The sequence below is a fragment of the Macadamia integrifolia genome, chromosome 6 (genome assembly GCF_013358625.1).
Source record: "Macadamia integrifolia cultivar HAES 741 chromosome 6, SCU_Mint_v3, whole genome shotgun sequence".
NCBI classification, from domain to species: Eukaryota; Viridiplantae; Streptophyta; class Magnoliopsida; order Proteales; family Proteaceae; genus Macadamia; species Macadamia integrifolia.
In genome coordinates, this window is record NC_056562.1 from 33,494,797 (window position 1) to 33,509,292 (window position 14,496).

Genomic DNA, 14,496 nt, shown 5'->3' on the forward strand with positions numbered 1-14,496 from the left:
AAGAAGAAGAAAGAACAGAATTTCAGAGAAAGCAGAAGAGAGAAACATAAGAACAGAAAAGGAAAAAAAGCGAGCAGTAACAAGAGAGAGTCGAGAAGGAAGATCAAAGAAAAAAAAAACAAAAGAAGAAGAAGATGCAGCAAAAGAAAAGGAAGACCAGATGAAGACAGCAGCAAAATAAAGAGCATACCTGGGTCGACCAAGTCCTATCCACAGCTGGTCGTCGAAGCATCCGCCTTCCTCTCCCTCGATTTCCTCTGGTTCCGTCTCCGACAAGGAGAAAGACTCCTCTGGCAGTAAACCCGAACCCATGACCTCCTTTGTTTCCTTTTTTTTTTCTCTCTTTAATCCTTTGAACTTCCAGTATTACCCCTCTAATTTTCCCTTATCCCTAGTGGTCTCATATTTTTCCTTATTTCCAAATAAGACCCTGCCCCACACATGATACACCCCTTTGTGACTTAAATTGAATTTCAGTATTTGCAATTCTCCCATCATCTCCTCAACTTCTATTTATTTACCATTTTGCCACTCACTCATTGCTTTAAGTATCCATTCATAGTGATTCCAACAACCTAGGCAACATAGTTTTTAAGGCGCTGATGCGATCTGAAGATGGTAAGGCAGTGCTCCGCCATACGTGAAGTGGCGCCTTATGGGTTTTTTTTTTTTTTTTTTTTTAAACACATTTTAAAATTACTTGATGAAGATTCCAAATATAGATTTTTTATTGGTAGGTGTATGATTTTGTTAACACTTGAGATGTATGGGGTCAGCTTTACTCCACCAAAAATAACCAAAACAAATAAAACAAAAACACGATTCACAAACAGGGTTTGGATTTTGTCAAAGGTTTTAAAAAAGGGCTTTGAGAAGGAATCAAGGAACAATGAAGAACCACTGATCTAGGCGACCATTTTGCTCCGGCAGCAGTGAGCTTCATTCTTCTTTGACAGGAGTAGAAATATAGTGGATGACCTTAGGGCTAAAGCACTCATTTTGGCATCATAGAGGTAAGTATAATAAATACTTGTATTTTTTATGTCTTCTTTTCTTTATATTTATAATTTTGTTTCATAATTAAGTATTTATATTATATGTTAATATGTCATGATGAATGATGATTGATGAAGATGAACTTAGGGCCCATTTGATAACGTTTTTGCCGTTTCTGTTTCAAGAAACGGCAGAAACATAAATTTCCGTTTCTAAAAACAGAAACGGAAATTGAAGGTGTTTGATAAGTCATGTTTTTAGAAGTCGATGGTAACCAGTGAAAGAATTGCCACAAGTCGTTTCCAGAAACGGCGAAACAAGTTGAACTTGTTTCTCCAGGGTCGTTTCTTGAACCATAAATAAGTAAAAATTTCTATTTCTATTTCTAAATTAAGTGAAACGAAACAGTTTTATCAAACGTTTTTTGCTCCGTTTCTCCTGTTTCTGAAAACAGAAACGGTAGAAACGCGTTTCTTGAAACGTTATCAAACGGGCCCTTAGTTTATTCACTTTATTGATTTGTTTTCTTGATGAATATCTTACATTGGTATGAATATAAACCTTTAATATTTATTTAACATATGAGTAATAGTATTCAACTAGGATTTGAGCCAAATAGATTGGTTTTATAAAAACAATTACACAGGAACGCTTTAGTCAATAAGGCAACACTTTATGCCCGCCTTATCGCTAAAGCGCTCCGAAAGACCCTCAAAAGCCTCCGTCGCCTTACCGCCTTAAAAACTATGTTAGGCAATGGACCTAAATCTTTTATTGGATATTCGTCAACAGATACAACTGGTACGAGAGAAGCTTGATGAGATGCAACGACTCTACAAAGACATCAAAGACCTAACATTGGTCACATCTGTATACACTCTACCTTCAACTATGTGATCTCAGCTGTTGAGCAACTGATAGACGAACCAGAAGATGAATCACCAGTGGTAGAAGATGAGATGGCCCCATTGGATGTTGAAGATCAGCTTGTGGATTTGAATTGGTTGATCTCTTCAGTGAACCAATCGATTTTATTTTCCCAAGTCACTACTTCACCAATGAACTTCGCGTCGTGGATTTCATATCATTCAATCTTGGTTTCGATGGTGACTTCATACAGGCAAGGATAGATGCTAACCAATTGGTGTTGATTCTATCATTCTACAAAACTCGTGGACGAGTTTTTCTCAACATTGGGGGAATTGATGCAGATACACACCCGTGGAGCGATCCATACCCATCTGAGTATCCAACCAAAGATGAATCGGACCCATATTAAGTCATTGGTTGTGCTGGTGAGGCAATCGCAGATTGTTTCACTTTTATTGGGAAGAAAGTATAGGGTCAGTAGGTGTTAATATCTAAGTCTCTGTGGGCATAAAGTCTTTTCTTTTTTTAGTCTTTCCCGGTGCAGGGCCAACGAGAAAGAGAGACTTTTGTTTAGGTGGTCGTGGGCTTTGATGAAGAGGTGCATCCCTTTTGGTTGCTTAGTATTAACAGGCCTTCTCCCTGCTTCGTCAAAGGTTGCGATGATTTCTGTGTGTTTGGAAACTTTCTCTTTTTCGCTGGCTTAATCTAGAGTAGAGTAAAGGGAGATGTTTCGGGCATTTTCGGGGAGTAGCCCGCTTCTTCATACACTTCCTGGCACATACATTAAGGGAGCCATTGAAAGATGACTGAAACACCAGAAACGGGGACTACTCGAGCTAATGATAGAGGCAAGAACACTTTCCGGCCAGGTCCCATTGATTGATCATAACGATATCGTGGAAATGCTGCATGGACCCATATATATAGGAACGGAAACAGAATCACCTTGATACTAAACCGGATTGAGCCCAGGATCTTCTTGGAAATGGGAAATTTACAAATCTCATTAACCACAGAATTTAGTGAGCGGCGCCAAATCTTTCTATGGATTGCTTCTTTCGCCGTCAAAGTGCCTATGGTACTAGTTCATATTTGGTCACCCGAAACTCATGTAGAGGCACCTACGGCAGGATCCGTCATCTTGGCAGGAATTCCTTCAAAATTGGGAACCCACAGGTTTTTAAGATTTTCAATACCCATGTTTCTCGAAGCGACACTTCGTTCCACTCTTTTCATTTATACTCCAAGTGCGATTGCTATAATATATATTCGAAATCATCTATCCATTCCTACAGAGCAGGGGGTGCTTGACCCGTTGATTATAGGGGGTGTATCGAAGCATACATCCTAAGTCGGGGCATCTTGAGCCAATGCCAAAAGTATTTGATGGTCGAAACCCTAGACCATCAAGCTACTAATCTGACCTGGTCCCGTCCCATACATTAAGGGAAACCCTGTTTTTGAGCTGACGCTTGAGTTGGACAGGTAGCTCTAAAGGCTATGACCGCACTGCCTCAATCACCTCCTTGACTAAAGGAGGCGACAGGTCCAGAGTGCGGCTTTCGCCAATCAGGATTCCAATGCCCTCATACCAACCACATTCATGACAAAGTAATGGAGGCTTTCACTGAGCCGAAAGTGTTTGATCCATTCGGTTTGAAGACAAGTACTCGGACAGTGGGCTTGGTTGTTATGCTAGGAGTCATAGTATTAAGTCTCGCTTTAGGGGAGTCTGTGACTGAGACAGGAACTCTCTTGTAGAGTTTTAGGTTAATACAGCATTGCATGCGGTCCCTAAAGGGCCCCTACTCTCTTCTCTTTTCTTTAGTTAGTTTTAGATTGAAGGCAAGAACTGTCATGTCCTTTTAGTACAAAACAAACTAGTAGGATTTTATTAAATCTTATTTATTTGGGATTATTAAGTAATCTTTTATTTCAATTTTTCAAGTAGGATATGTAGGAGATAGTAGTTTCTTATTTAGAGTTGATTTAGGATTTCTTTTCCTTTTGAGTTAGTTTCCCTTTAGGATTTCTTTCCACGTTAGAATTTTTCAATTTCCTATTTATATGCTTGTAACCAATTGAGAAAGACAAAAATGAATAATGAAGTTATGAGTTGATATTGTGGTGTGTGCCTGCGGGCTGAGTGTGTGCGACTCCTCTCTCTTCCCCCTTTTCTTAGTGCGATTTCTCCCTCCCCTGCAACTCTGAGACCCATCTTAGGGAATTCTTCCCCACCCCTACGGGCCCTCCATTAATTGGTTCAATCATATGGTTCAGCAGCTGGGTCAGTAGGTTTATAGAACTAATTGGAGTAGGCAGCATGGTGATGAGGTGGCATATGATGTCATCAACAAACAACAATATCCAAAACCTTATCCCAACTTAATGGGGTCGGCTACATGGAGATTCCAAGCAAAGACGAGCACAAGGATGCATGCAAAAAGATTGACAAGTTATGGCTAAAATTATAATAAGCGTCGATTGTCAACCTGACGCACCACTACAGATCAGCCACAGGCTTATACGATAGACTATAATAAGGTACCGGTTGTCTACCTGACATATCATATAGATCGGTCAAGCCAAAGCGTCCTACATGTGTTACGTCCACCACCAAATGAAGAGACTATACCTGGTTTTGAGCTACAATAGGTACATAACATACATACAGCAACGATTGTTATCTTCCAACCCTAAGTTATTGCTTCGATATCTACAAATGGGCTTGCACTATTGAATATAAAATTTATATAAACTTCTAATTGCTTTCTTTCTTCAAATCAAGGGCCTAAATCCGGTTTTGAACTAACTGAAGACACTCAACCTCAATCAGTTCAAACCCATGGCCAGGACCAGCAGCCTCAAGAGGGGTCTAGATTGAACAACTGTGCTTTCAGCCAATTGCACCCACTCCCAATCTGGATTTCTCTCAGTCCATAAATATTTTTTCACCTCATCAGCGACCATCTGTATTTTGATCTAAAAGGCTGAGTCCTTAGACTTATTTAGTTTCTAAAACTGTATTCTACTTGAATCCTTATTTAGTTCCAAATAAACATGGAACCTGATTAGGATTCAAGAGTTTCCAACTTCAAGTTAAAATCTTAAAGAGGAAAGAACCTATATCCGTTCACTATGATATACACTTCCACACCAAAACAAATCCCTGATTCAATTTTTACTTGTATTTGAATTTACGTTCTTGTGGTTATTATGATTGATGCTCCTTTCAGATATGGCTCCTCACCTACGAGGTGAGCTGATGATACTCTGACTATAAAATCCTTTTAAAGTGATGAGACTCTTCCTGTTTTGAAGAGTTAAAACATTGAGACTCCACTTTGTTACTTCTCTTTATTCTTTTAATTTCCTTTCCTGTTTGTTTATCATCCTTCACCTAAAGCATTAAATTCAGCTTCCGCTAATCCCCCGTAAAGAAAAGAAAAAAAAAAAACTCCCATATATCCACACATTTATTGGTTTCAGCTATAGTCCTATGCCTAAATCATCCCTATATAGAAAAGTCTATTTACAGCAGGAAATATCCATTGAATCAAAACAAAATTGTTTAACCAGGCACCTCAGATAATTCAATAATATAAGACCCTAAATAGAGTAGAATTGAAGTATTAGTGTAGCTGACCCGAGGTTTCTCCAGGAAATTTTGTTGAGTTGATCTTTCCAGATAATCCTTCTTGGCTGGTTTTATTTTAGTGTAATAGCAATTAGATCTTCTTACTAGAAGAATTGCTATTTTTTTAAAGTGACTTGTTTTGTAATACAACATATATCAGATATAAAGCAAGGGAGGCACATCCTCCCACGTTTTGGAACGACTGAGAAATTGGGTTTTTCCCTCTTTTAGTCAGTGGTGAAGCTATCCTAGGACTGTGGTGATGCAGCTCCAGCCCTGGTTGGTGATTCCAAGGTAGGGTTCGTTGGTGATTGCAATTTCAAAGGCTTTGGTGGTGATTTTTCAAAGTCATATCCCTCTTCCTTCATTTTCTCAAGTTCCAGAAAGCATATCATGTCCTGCATGGGTGTTTCTCAGACATTCTGAAACTCTATTTTCTGTTCATGTTCAATACTCCTAATATGACCGTTGGTTTTCCTTGATGTTTTTTTAGGCACAACTACAGCAGCGTTAAACCATCACCCAACCATATTTTTTAGTCCCATCGTCTGGCTGGTTTTTGAGTTACTGAATTCTATATTCTGCCCTTTAACTTCTTAGTCTTGATTCACTGTGGTTCTGTCCTATAGGTTAGTTTCTTAAATCTATCCTAAGAGGTTAGTGGAACACATCAATCGGTATCAAAGCTATGGCCAGCAATGAATCACAAGAGGTTAAGTAAGCAAAAATGCAGGATTTTACAGCAAAACTTATCCAACCAGATAAAAGGCAAAACCATGAAAAACAAGGATACCAATATACCATATGTATATGAATTTCCGGCATCGTATTGATCAATCACAGTTAAGAAAAAATGAGCACTAATACACCATCCGTAAGGCAGATTCACCGAATCTGCAACATCTAAATACAATGACAAATGGCCCGGGCAGTTTAAACCAATGACCATCCGCCTGCACAAAGCAATGCAAGTGTCAGAGATAAATCAGAAGAAACAAAAGTATCTATCAATTTGTAGAAAAAATAAAACAAGAGAATAGAGATTCATGTACCACTTATAACCCCCGACATTGAAAATATCAGAGTAGTGCTCCTCGGCGCTCAACCCATAAAAGTTTTCAATCTCCCATGTGAATTCATTCGATATAGGTTTCTCGATTGGTTGGTTCTCAACCGTACTGGTAGGCTCCACTAGCGCAACTACTAATAAGTAGCAAAGTAATAAGAAACAAGAAAACATTGAAACCCTGAGAATAGTCTTCGTTAATTGACTAAGAAGGCAATTGTAACTCCCAAATCATTATAAACATCTAAAGTATCACCTTCCATTGGCTGAGGAGCATCTGCAGAAGACGAATGAGGGACCAACATCGTGTCGTCTTCCTGCTGCAAAAAGAACGATGAATTGATCAGAAAAACAAATACAAAATAACGAGAATATTGACAGAGCTACAAAAAGTTGGGGTTTAAGCTGCGATCAACTTTTTATAACAAATTCTCAAGTTCGCGTTTGCATTGAATTAGGATCTCATATTGTTTTTACCAAAAAAAAAAAAAAAGAATCTCACATTGTTTTTTGTATTGGTTTGGTTCAATTTTGGTTAGTTTGCATTGAATTAAGATGCCATTTGACAACACTTCTATTCCTGGAGAGTGTTCATTTTCGCTTCCATGCTGTGAGACACTCTGATGGAATAGAAACAGTGTTTGGTAAAATTGTTTGATGCAATTGGGCGATGGAAGGGATCTCTTTGATTTGAGAATTTTCCTATTTTCTTTCCTTTTTGGTTTAGAAATTAGTTTGATAGTATTTTAATTTAGATTTGATTTTTATTTAGTTGCTATATAGGTTAGTTTCTATTTTCAAGTAGTTGCCATTAATTGTCTGATTTTTCCTTTATATTGGACATGTAATCAATGGAGTTTTTAGAGATATTTTTGAATAATAGAAATTTGAAAGTATTTTTGGTTTTGAACCATGGCTGCCGATTCCCTCTATCTCCCTCCTTCTTCTTTCTTTGATATTCTTCTTTCTTCCTCTCTATTATTCTGATTTTTTTCTCTTCTCATCTTCTTCTTTTCCCTGTTTTCTTTTTCCTTTTTTTCAATCTTCTTCTTGCTGATATCTTTCACAGCCCCTGTTCTGGGCGACAGAGTACAGCTCAAGGAATCAACCGTACCTCCCTGGATACAAGTGTTTTCACCTCCAAACTTTGGGGCTAGGATCACCTTCCTAAGGCGACCTAACCGCAGAGTTCCTGCAACCAGATTCAGCCCCTGTTGTGAGCTTCAAGACCAAGTTCAGATCTGGTTCCCTATTACCGCCAGATCTGAGTTGCAGGGACAATACAGCTCCTCTTACTTCTTGTTTGAAGTGTTTGTTTGTCGGAGTCAAGAGACCTTAAGGCTAGCAGCTTTCGTTTCGAATTTCAGGTCAAACCAAGCCCTATCGAAGGAGTCCTACCAATCGGAAGTTTTTTTCCTGTTCCGCTGGTTTCTGGTTCTCACGACAAGAAGAAGAAGAAGAAAAGGTTTTTTTTATTTTAAAAGAATTTTCCCTGTTATTACAATTAAGCCCTTGTTCCCCAAAGTTATATTCCATTACCCCTTTTCTCTTTGGTAAAATTCAGAATAAGCCTTTGTATTAAAGTTTTTAGTTCTAGAACTACCCCAGCTGCCATATAATTATTTCTAAGACCCTACTGGTTTCTGAAAATTACAAGAATACCCTTCAACCTTTAAATTGAGATATTTTATAATTCTTGTGGGCCCTAAGTGATCCGATTCCCTCAGATCCGCATCACTGTTCCAAAAATGTCCTTAGAATAGGAAAAGAACAGAAACAGCGTTTGACAGACACTTTAAATAAATTCACTTCTGAACATAAAATCAATAATGCATACATGCCATTATGGTCAAATTTAACTTCCAACTTTTTAATGAACTGGAGCTCTGCAGGTTTAAATTGGAGCTCACTACCTATATTAATATAGAGGACTAATTTGGATGTGAATATGTCATTTCTTGGGGACCCATCGGCAATAAAAATAGGATAGATTCGATCAGCCAAGTTGAAAGATATTTCTCTTATTTTTCTTTGGAATTTTAATTATTCCTCATTCGGAAGTCGGGAAGGCATCACCTGTATCCCCCTTGTCTTGTGCAAATGGCTAACAAGACATGTTGCCAATGACACAGGAGCTATAATCAAAGTTACATTTCTTACTGAAGGATGTGTCAATATTGAGCCACGTAACAAGTTCATGGAGGTGCTCTCACTACAGAATTTGGGACTTGGAAGGCAACAGCAGTAATGGTTTCTTCCCAAGGAGTGAGGATTATTCTGTATTGCTTTTGATAGTTGCAGTTTAAAGATGTGTAGATCCCACTATTTTAATTATCTAGTGTGTTTAAAGATCTTCCAAAAGGGTGCCTCATATTATAGCATAATGGCATTCACATTCTCAGAAGCAAAGAGTAGCTCTTGGAGTTCCCCTGGCACATAACATGGGATTCAGTGGCAAGGTTTTGAAGTACTAGGAGTCCATGGGAAATTCTATTTCAAGTCTCAGAAGGGAAGAGAAGGGCTGCTACAGTTTTTATAATATATTTGGATTCTATATTTATTGCAAATAAAACACAGAATGTTATTTTCAATTTTATAATCTTTGGTTAACCATGAACTGAAAAAAACACCTATACAAAAGCAGGGAAACAAAACAAGCTCAAGAATAAGTGAAGAAACCAGGTGAATTTCATAAATAAGTGAACAACATGCTTGTATTAAACCATATTTTCTTGTAATGGAGAAAAGCATAATACATGGAAGAGTTGAGAGCTGGCAAGACTAGACACTGAAAAAAGAAGACAAGCCAATGTATGTTCAGACTCAGGATTGCCATTTCATTCCAAGTGTAGCTTAAAGCGGTATCTGATCATGTAGAGAATGAATATAGACAACCTTGTCTTGAAATCCTTGTCCTGGTAAAGAATTTGAATTGAGGCTTTCCCCACTTTCCAAAAATCTCTTTTCCGGACTATACATATTTCATTCACCTTATCTTTGTCTTCCTAACTTCACGAACGCAGTCCATTGAATATAATTACACAGCTTCCTTTCCTAATTTTGAAGATCTTTAGTATATAGTTATATTAATACAACCTTGTAAACCTTTTTGGTCTCTTATCATTGACTAATAGTGCATTGGAGACGGGTGGTTGGATTATCAGATTATACCGATTTTACTTTCCCTCTTTCCACATGAAAATACAGATTTGTGCTTGTGAGTGATACTCCACAATGCTTAAGTAATCGCATTAAGAATGAATCAATGGTTTCTCCTTGGTGAAAGGTGGGGCACCGTTGGTTGGATTGGGGCTGCTCTCATACTTGGTAAAATAATATCTCCCTTGCATTTCTGATTTCTTTTTTGTATTCAATTTTAAAGTAGGAACCTTGATCATTATTATTTCTTAATATCCATATGTAAGGACCCGGTCAAGATAGCAGGGAAGGGTCCTGGTGACTTTTTCCTTAACAATTAAGTATAAGATTCTTGGTTACTCAGGGAAAAACTGCACTTGTCTGATGCTATTAGAATGTACAATGAGAACACAGATGCTATTTGAATATTCATAAGAACTAATCAGTTCTGTAAAATTTTATGAAAGTTTCAAACTTTCAATGGTTCATGGAAGGTGATGCGGATGGCCAGGACGGTAGGGAAGAAATCCCTGAGATGGCTCTCAGAGTTGCAGGGGAGAGGGAGAAATCACACTAAGAAAGGGGGGGAAAGAAGAATCATGCACACACGCCCAGGCTTCACAAATACTCAAACTCAATTCATCTTTTTAATCTGTCTAATAACTTGGATTACATGCCCTTATATAATAACTGAAAATTAAAACTTGCCTAGTAAAATCTAAAACTAAAATTAGCAACTTCAAATTACTTCCTAAATTCTAACTAAAGAAATTAGAAACAAAATAAACTCAAATTAGTAACTCCCTAATTGACTATTAACTACCCAAATTAAAAGATTACAAATATTCCCCAAATAAAATAAAATCCTAAAGATCCTAATGAATCCAAAAATCCAATCAGACCTGGTTCATCTCGATTGAGATTGCCTGAAGGGTCAACCCGGTTCAATAGCATCGATTCTGCATCAACTCCCCCAATGTTAAGAAAAACTCGTCCACGAGTTTTATAGAATAATAACAATAAAAACTCACGAACAGGGGTGAATTGCTCGTCGTCTACATTGCGAACAAAATCCATGATATGAAGCTTTGGAGGTGCATTCAAGTCCGGAAAATCATGGGGAATAACAAATTCATGATGGTGAACAAGTGGCACTACATTGATGCCCTTCATTGCTTGATCCACAATTTTTTCACTTTATGTTGTCATCACCTGTTCCACCATAGGACGGTCTTCCACTTGTGTTGATGCTTCTGATTCATCTTGTGGTTATACTGGGGGTATCACTTTCTTTGATGCAACCAATCCATGAAGATTAAATTTTTTATGCATGTGGTAAGGTTGGAGGATGCACACATTGTTGTCACGATCAATAAACCGTCCCGTTGTTCCAACCAGTTTCGACCCAATTTAATGATGTGCTAAGGAGAGTCAACACTTCACAAAAAGCACCATCATAATAAGGAGGAACAGAAAATTCAACAAATGCAATTTTCTCCGACTCAAAAATTATCTGACCGGTCTCTGACAATATATCCACCACAGAGCTGGCAACAAAATTGTCACTTAGTCCCTCATCAATTAACAATTTAGTAGGCTTTCCATTGGGTAACCGCACTTCGAAATTTGAACACAAAAGAATCCATGACCAATCTTGTGTCGGACTCAGATCCAAGTTCCAAAAAGTCAGAATTGAATCACTTATGGGGCCCACAATTGATAACTAAACCAGTCTTCAAAAGAGTAGGGGAATTCTTGTAATTTCAATAGCAATTTTAGCGCTTCAAAGAGAAGGGAGAACAAATATTTCAATCTGGACAAATCAGGGGCAATAATGTAATTTCTGGCACAATTTAGACCCCTATTTGAGTGAAATAGATGAATAGGACAGATCTGGAATTAGTCCTAAAGAAAAGGCTCAGTTCTGGAAATAACAAGGTGAGAGGGTAAAATTGAAATAAAGTTTCAATGCAAGGGTTCTACTATAAAACAAGTGACAGGGGCTTATCTGTAATAACAGCAAGTGTTATTTAAAACCCATGAGAGAACCCTTTCTTCTTCTTCTCGATGGAGCACCATGGTAAGGCGACAGACCAGCAAGACTCCCACATAGAGAATTCCTTCAAATCTTAGCGGTTGCTCTTGAAACTTCAGGCGTAGACTCCGAAGGAGAAGGTGTACTGAACTCACCAGGGGATTGCTCAGATCAGCAGGCCGGAGTGATATGGGAAGCTTCTGAAACTGAAGCTGGCAATAGCTGTCGATGGAACCCAGTTGCAGGTTTTACTCTTCACCACAGGAGAGGTCTTTGGGGCTGAAGTTCTACGGTTCAAGTCGCCTTGGGGAGAACTACCTTCGATCAAAAGCTCGACCCAATCGGATCTCTCACGAAAGAGATCGATCCACTTTCCCGTGGGTTGCAACCTTCTGCGAGAACAGGGTATTGGCAGGGAAGAAAGAAAGGATGAACAAGAGGAGAATAGAAGAAGGCCAAAGGGATTGAAAGGAAACTTAAGAGGAGAGAAGGAGAGTAGGGCTACAGTGGGTTTCATAGGGGAATTTTTTTTTTTTTTTTCCATGTTGCTGAACTCTAGAGGGTTTCATGCAAAGGGCAGCGGTGGGTAGAGCTGAGGTGATAGGGGGGGTTTGTTACTCGGAAGATAATTTTTTTTTTTTTTTTTTTTACTTGCTGTTCTTAGTCTCTGTCGAAACCATAATTGAGAAGGATAAGGTGGGAAAGAAAAGAGAACAAAGGAGAGGATCCTTCGGCTTTGATACCACTTGATTCGGATGGCCGGGACGGTAAGGAAGAAATCCCTGAGATGGCTCTCAGAGTTGCAGGGGAGAGGGAGAAATCACACTAAGAAAGGGGGGGAAAAGAATAATCATGCACACACGCCCAGGCTTCACAAATACTCAAACTCAATTCATCTTTTTAATCTGTCTAATAACTTGGATTACATGCCCTTATATAATAACTGAAAATTAAAACTTGCCTAGTAAAATCTAAAACTAAAATTAGCAACTTCAAATTACTTCCTAAATTCTAATTAAAGAAATTAAAAACAAGATAAACTCAAATTAGTAACTCCCTAATTGACTATTAACTACCTAAATTAAAAGATTGCAAATAATCCCCAAATAAAATAAAATCCTAAAGATCCTAATGGATCCAAAAATCCAATCGGACCCGGTTCATCTCGATTGAGATTGCCTGAAGGGTCAACCCAGTTCAATAGCATCGATTCTGCATCAGAAGGCCTATTCTGCCACTTTGTTGATCAAAACTAGGGACGTTGCTCCTTATAAGGTCGTTTTAAGTTAAGCTCCACTTTTATGATCTCCATTGAAGGACTCAAATCTTTTGGTTTCCCCAACTCCAAGTAAGAAAGATTCTCCCTTGTAAGTCTGTTTCAGACTCAACCCCTCACAGGGGTTAGCCTTCCTTGTCTGTTTACATGAATCCAATAATAAAGCAAGCTCAAAACAAGTTTACAGAGAATACAAGTTTCAATAAATCCAATAACACAAGCAAGATGAGCATCATTATACATGTTTACACAGAAACGGGTAGAGAGAGAGCAAGCGAGAGTGAGCGAGAGATACCTCCTGCGTGACGGAGAGAGAGAGAGAGCTGCGTGAGAGACGATGATGCCAGGTCCACTGTGTTGAGAGCCCTTTCTAGGGTTTCTTGCAAGGGAAGTGGGCAAGGGGTTTTGGTGTGATTTTATCGGGAGTAGTTGGAATCAAGGCGATGGGTTGTATTCTTGCCTGCCCACTCGGACTGATCAGTGAACATTTTTCTGCTAGTTCTTTCTTGCACTTAGGCTGCAAACGGAATGAATGATAGAGGTAGACACTAGAGGCCGAAAGGTAGGGCACCGGAAAGAGTATTGAAATCCCGTCCGTTTTCAAAAATATAATAGAGAGGGGGAAGGAGATTGATTCAAAAGTTCAGGATTCTCGTTCAACGGCAGTAGGAGTCCCGGCCAAAGGAGGTCCTCCAAGACGTTCGTCCACACCCAACCAAGAAGGGAGATTTCAATCCACTCAAGAAGGTAGGGAGGAGCACTCTTAGTTAAAACGCGTTTAAAACGCGTTCCTCTGTTTTTTGCCGTTTAAAACGCATTTTCCTATGCTAATATACAATCCGAAAAAAAAAACAAAAACAGTCAAAGAATCCATTTTAAACGCGTTTTAAATGGCCGTTTTAAACGCGTATCCGTTTTTTAAAGGTAAAATAGGAATTTAATTAAAAAAAATTAATTAAAAAAAAAAAAAAAAAACTGATTAGTAAAAATGAAGAGTGAAGACAATATGGTACTTGATTTTTTGTTTTTAACTTCCATACTATCTATAGGAAAAAAATCTCATATTTTTATAGCCCATTGAGTAAGGATAAGCTAAAGCTAGCAACATCTCTTTTTCTTGTAGCCCATTAGGCTATTTTATCTTGGGACTCCTAAAGCTTTTGGAATATTAGATGCATTTATACAAGTAATAATCTCTCAAATTGCATGAGTATTCTATCGTTTTTTTTTTGTTTCGTTTTTTTGAAAACTACACGTTTAATACTCGTACCGTTCGTTTATGTCCGTTTGTCGTTCCCTGTTTTTTTGACCGTACCGTGCATCGTTTTTATCTGTTTAAAACCCGTACTGTACGTTTCCCTTTTTTTGCCGTTCCCGTTTTAACTAACAGTGGGGAGGAGTCGATGAACGAGGCTAATAATTATGTCTTCGAAGGTGACTACGATCCCACATGTTGGTGTCGTAAAGGCAATGAAAAT

At 38.4% G+C, this 14,496-nt stretch overlaps 1 protein-coding gene across 5 annotated transcripts in view; it reads right to left on the bottom strand.

Moving 5' to 3' along the window:
* Positions 1–13,773, bottom strand: part of LOC122081066 (ubiquitin C-terminal hydrolase 13-like) — an 18,865-nt gene extending 5,092 nt beyond the window's left edge. For 2 of the 5 annotated variants that reach the window (XM_042648027.1, XM_042648023.1), the window contains exons 1-4: positions 13,314–13,773; positions 6,826–6,889; positions 6,556–6,706; positions 6,305–6,456 (exon numbers count right to left, since the gene is read on the bottom strand). In XM_042648027.1, coding sequence (XP_042503961.1) covers positions 6,305–6,456; positions 6,556–6,706; positions 6,826–6,874 — 352 coding nt within the window. In that variant the 5' untranslated portion in view covers positions 6,875–6,889; positions 13,314–13,773. The remainder of the gene's footprint in view (positions 1–6,304; positions 6,457–6,555; positions 6,707–6,825; positions 6,890–13,313) is intronic. The other 3 variants (XM_042648026.1, XM_042648024.1, XM_042648025.1) reach the window with 3 other exon arrangements.
* Positions 13,774–14,496: the final 723 nt, after the last annotated feature.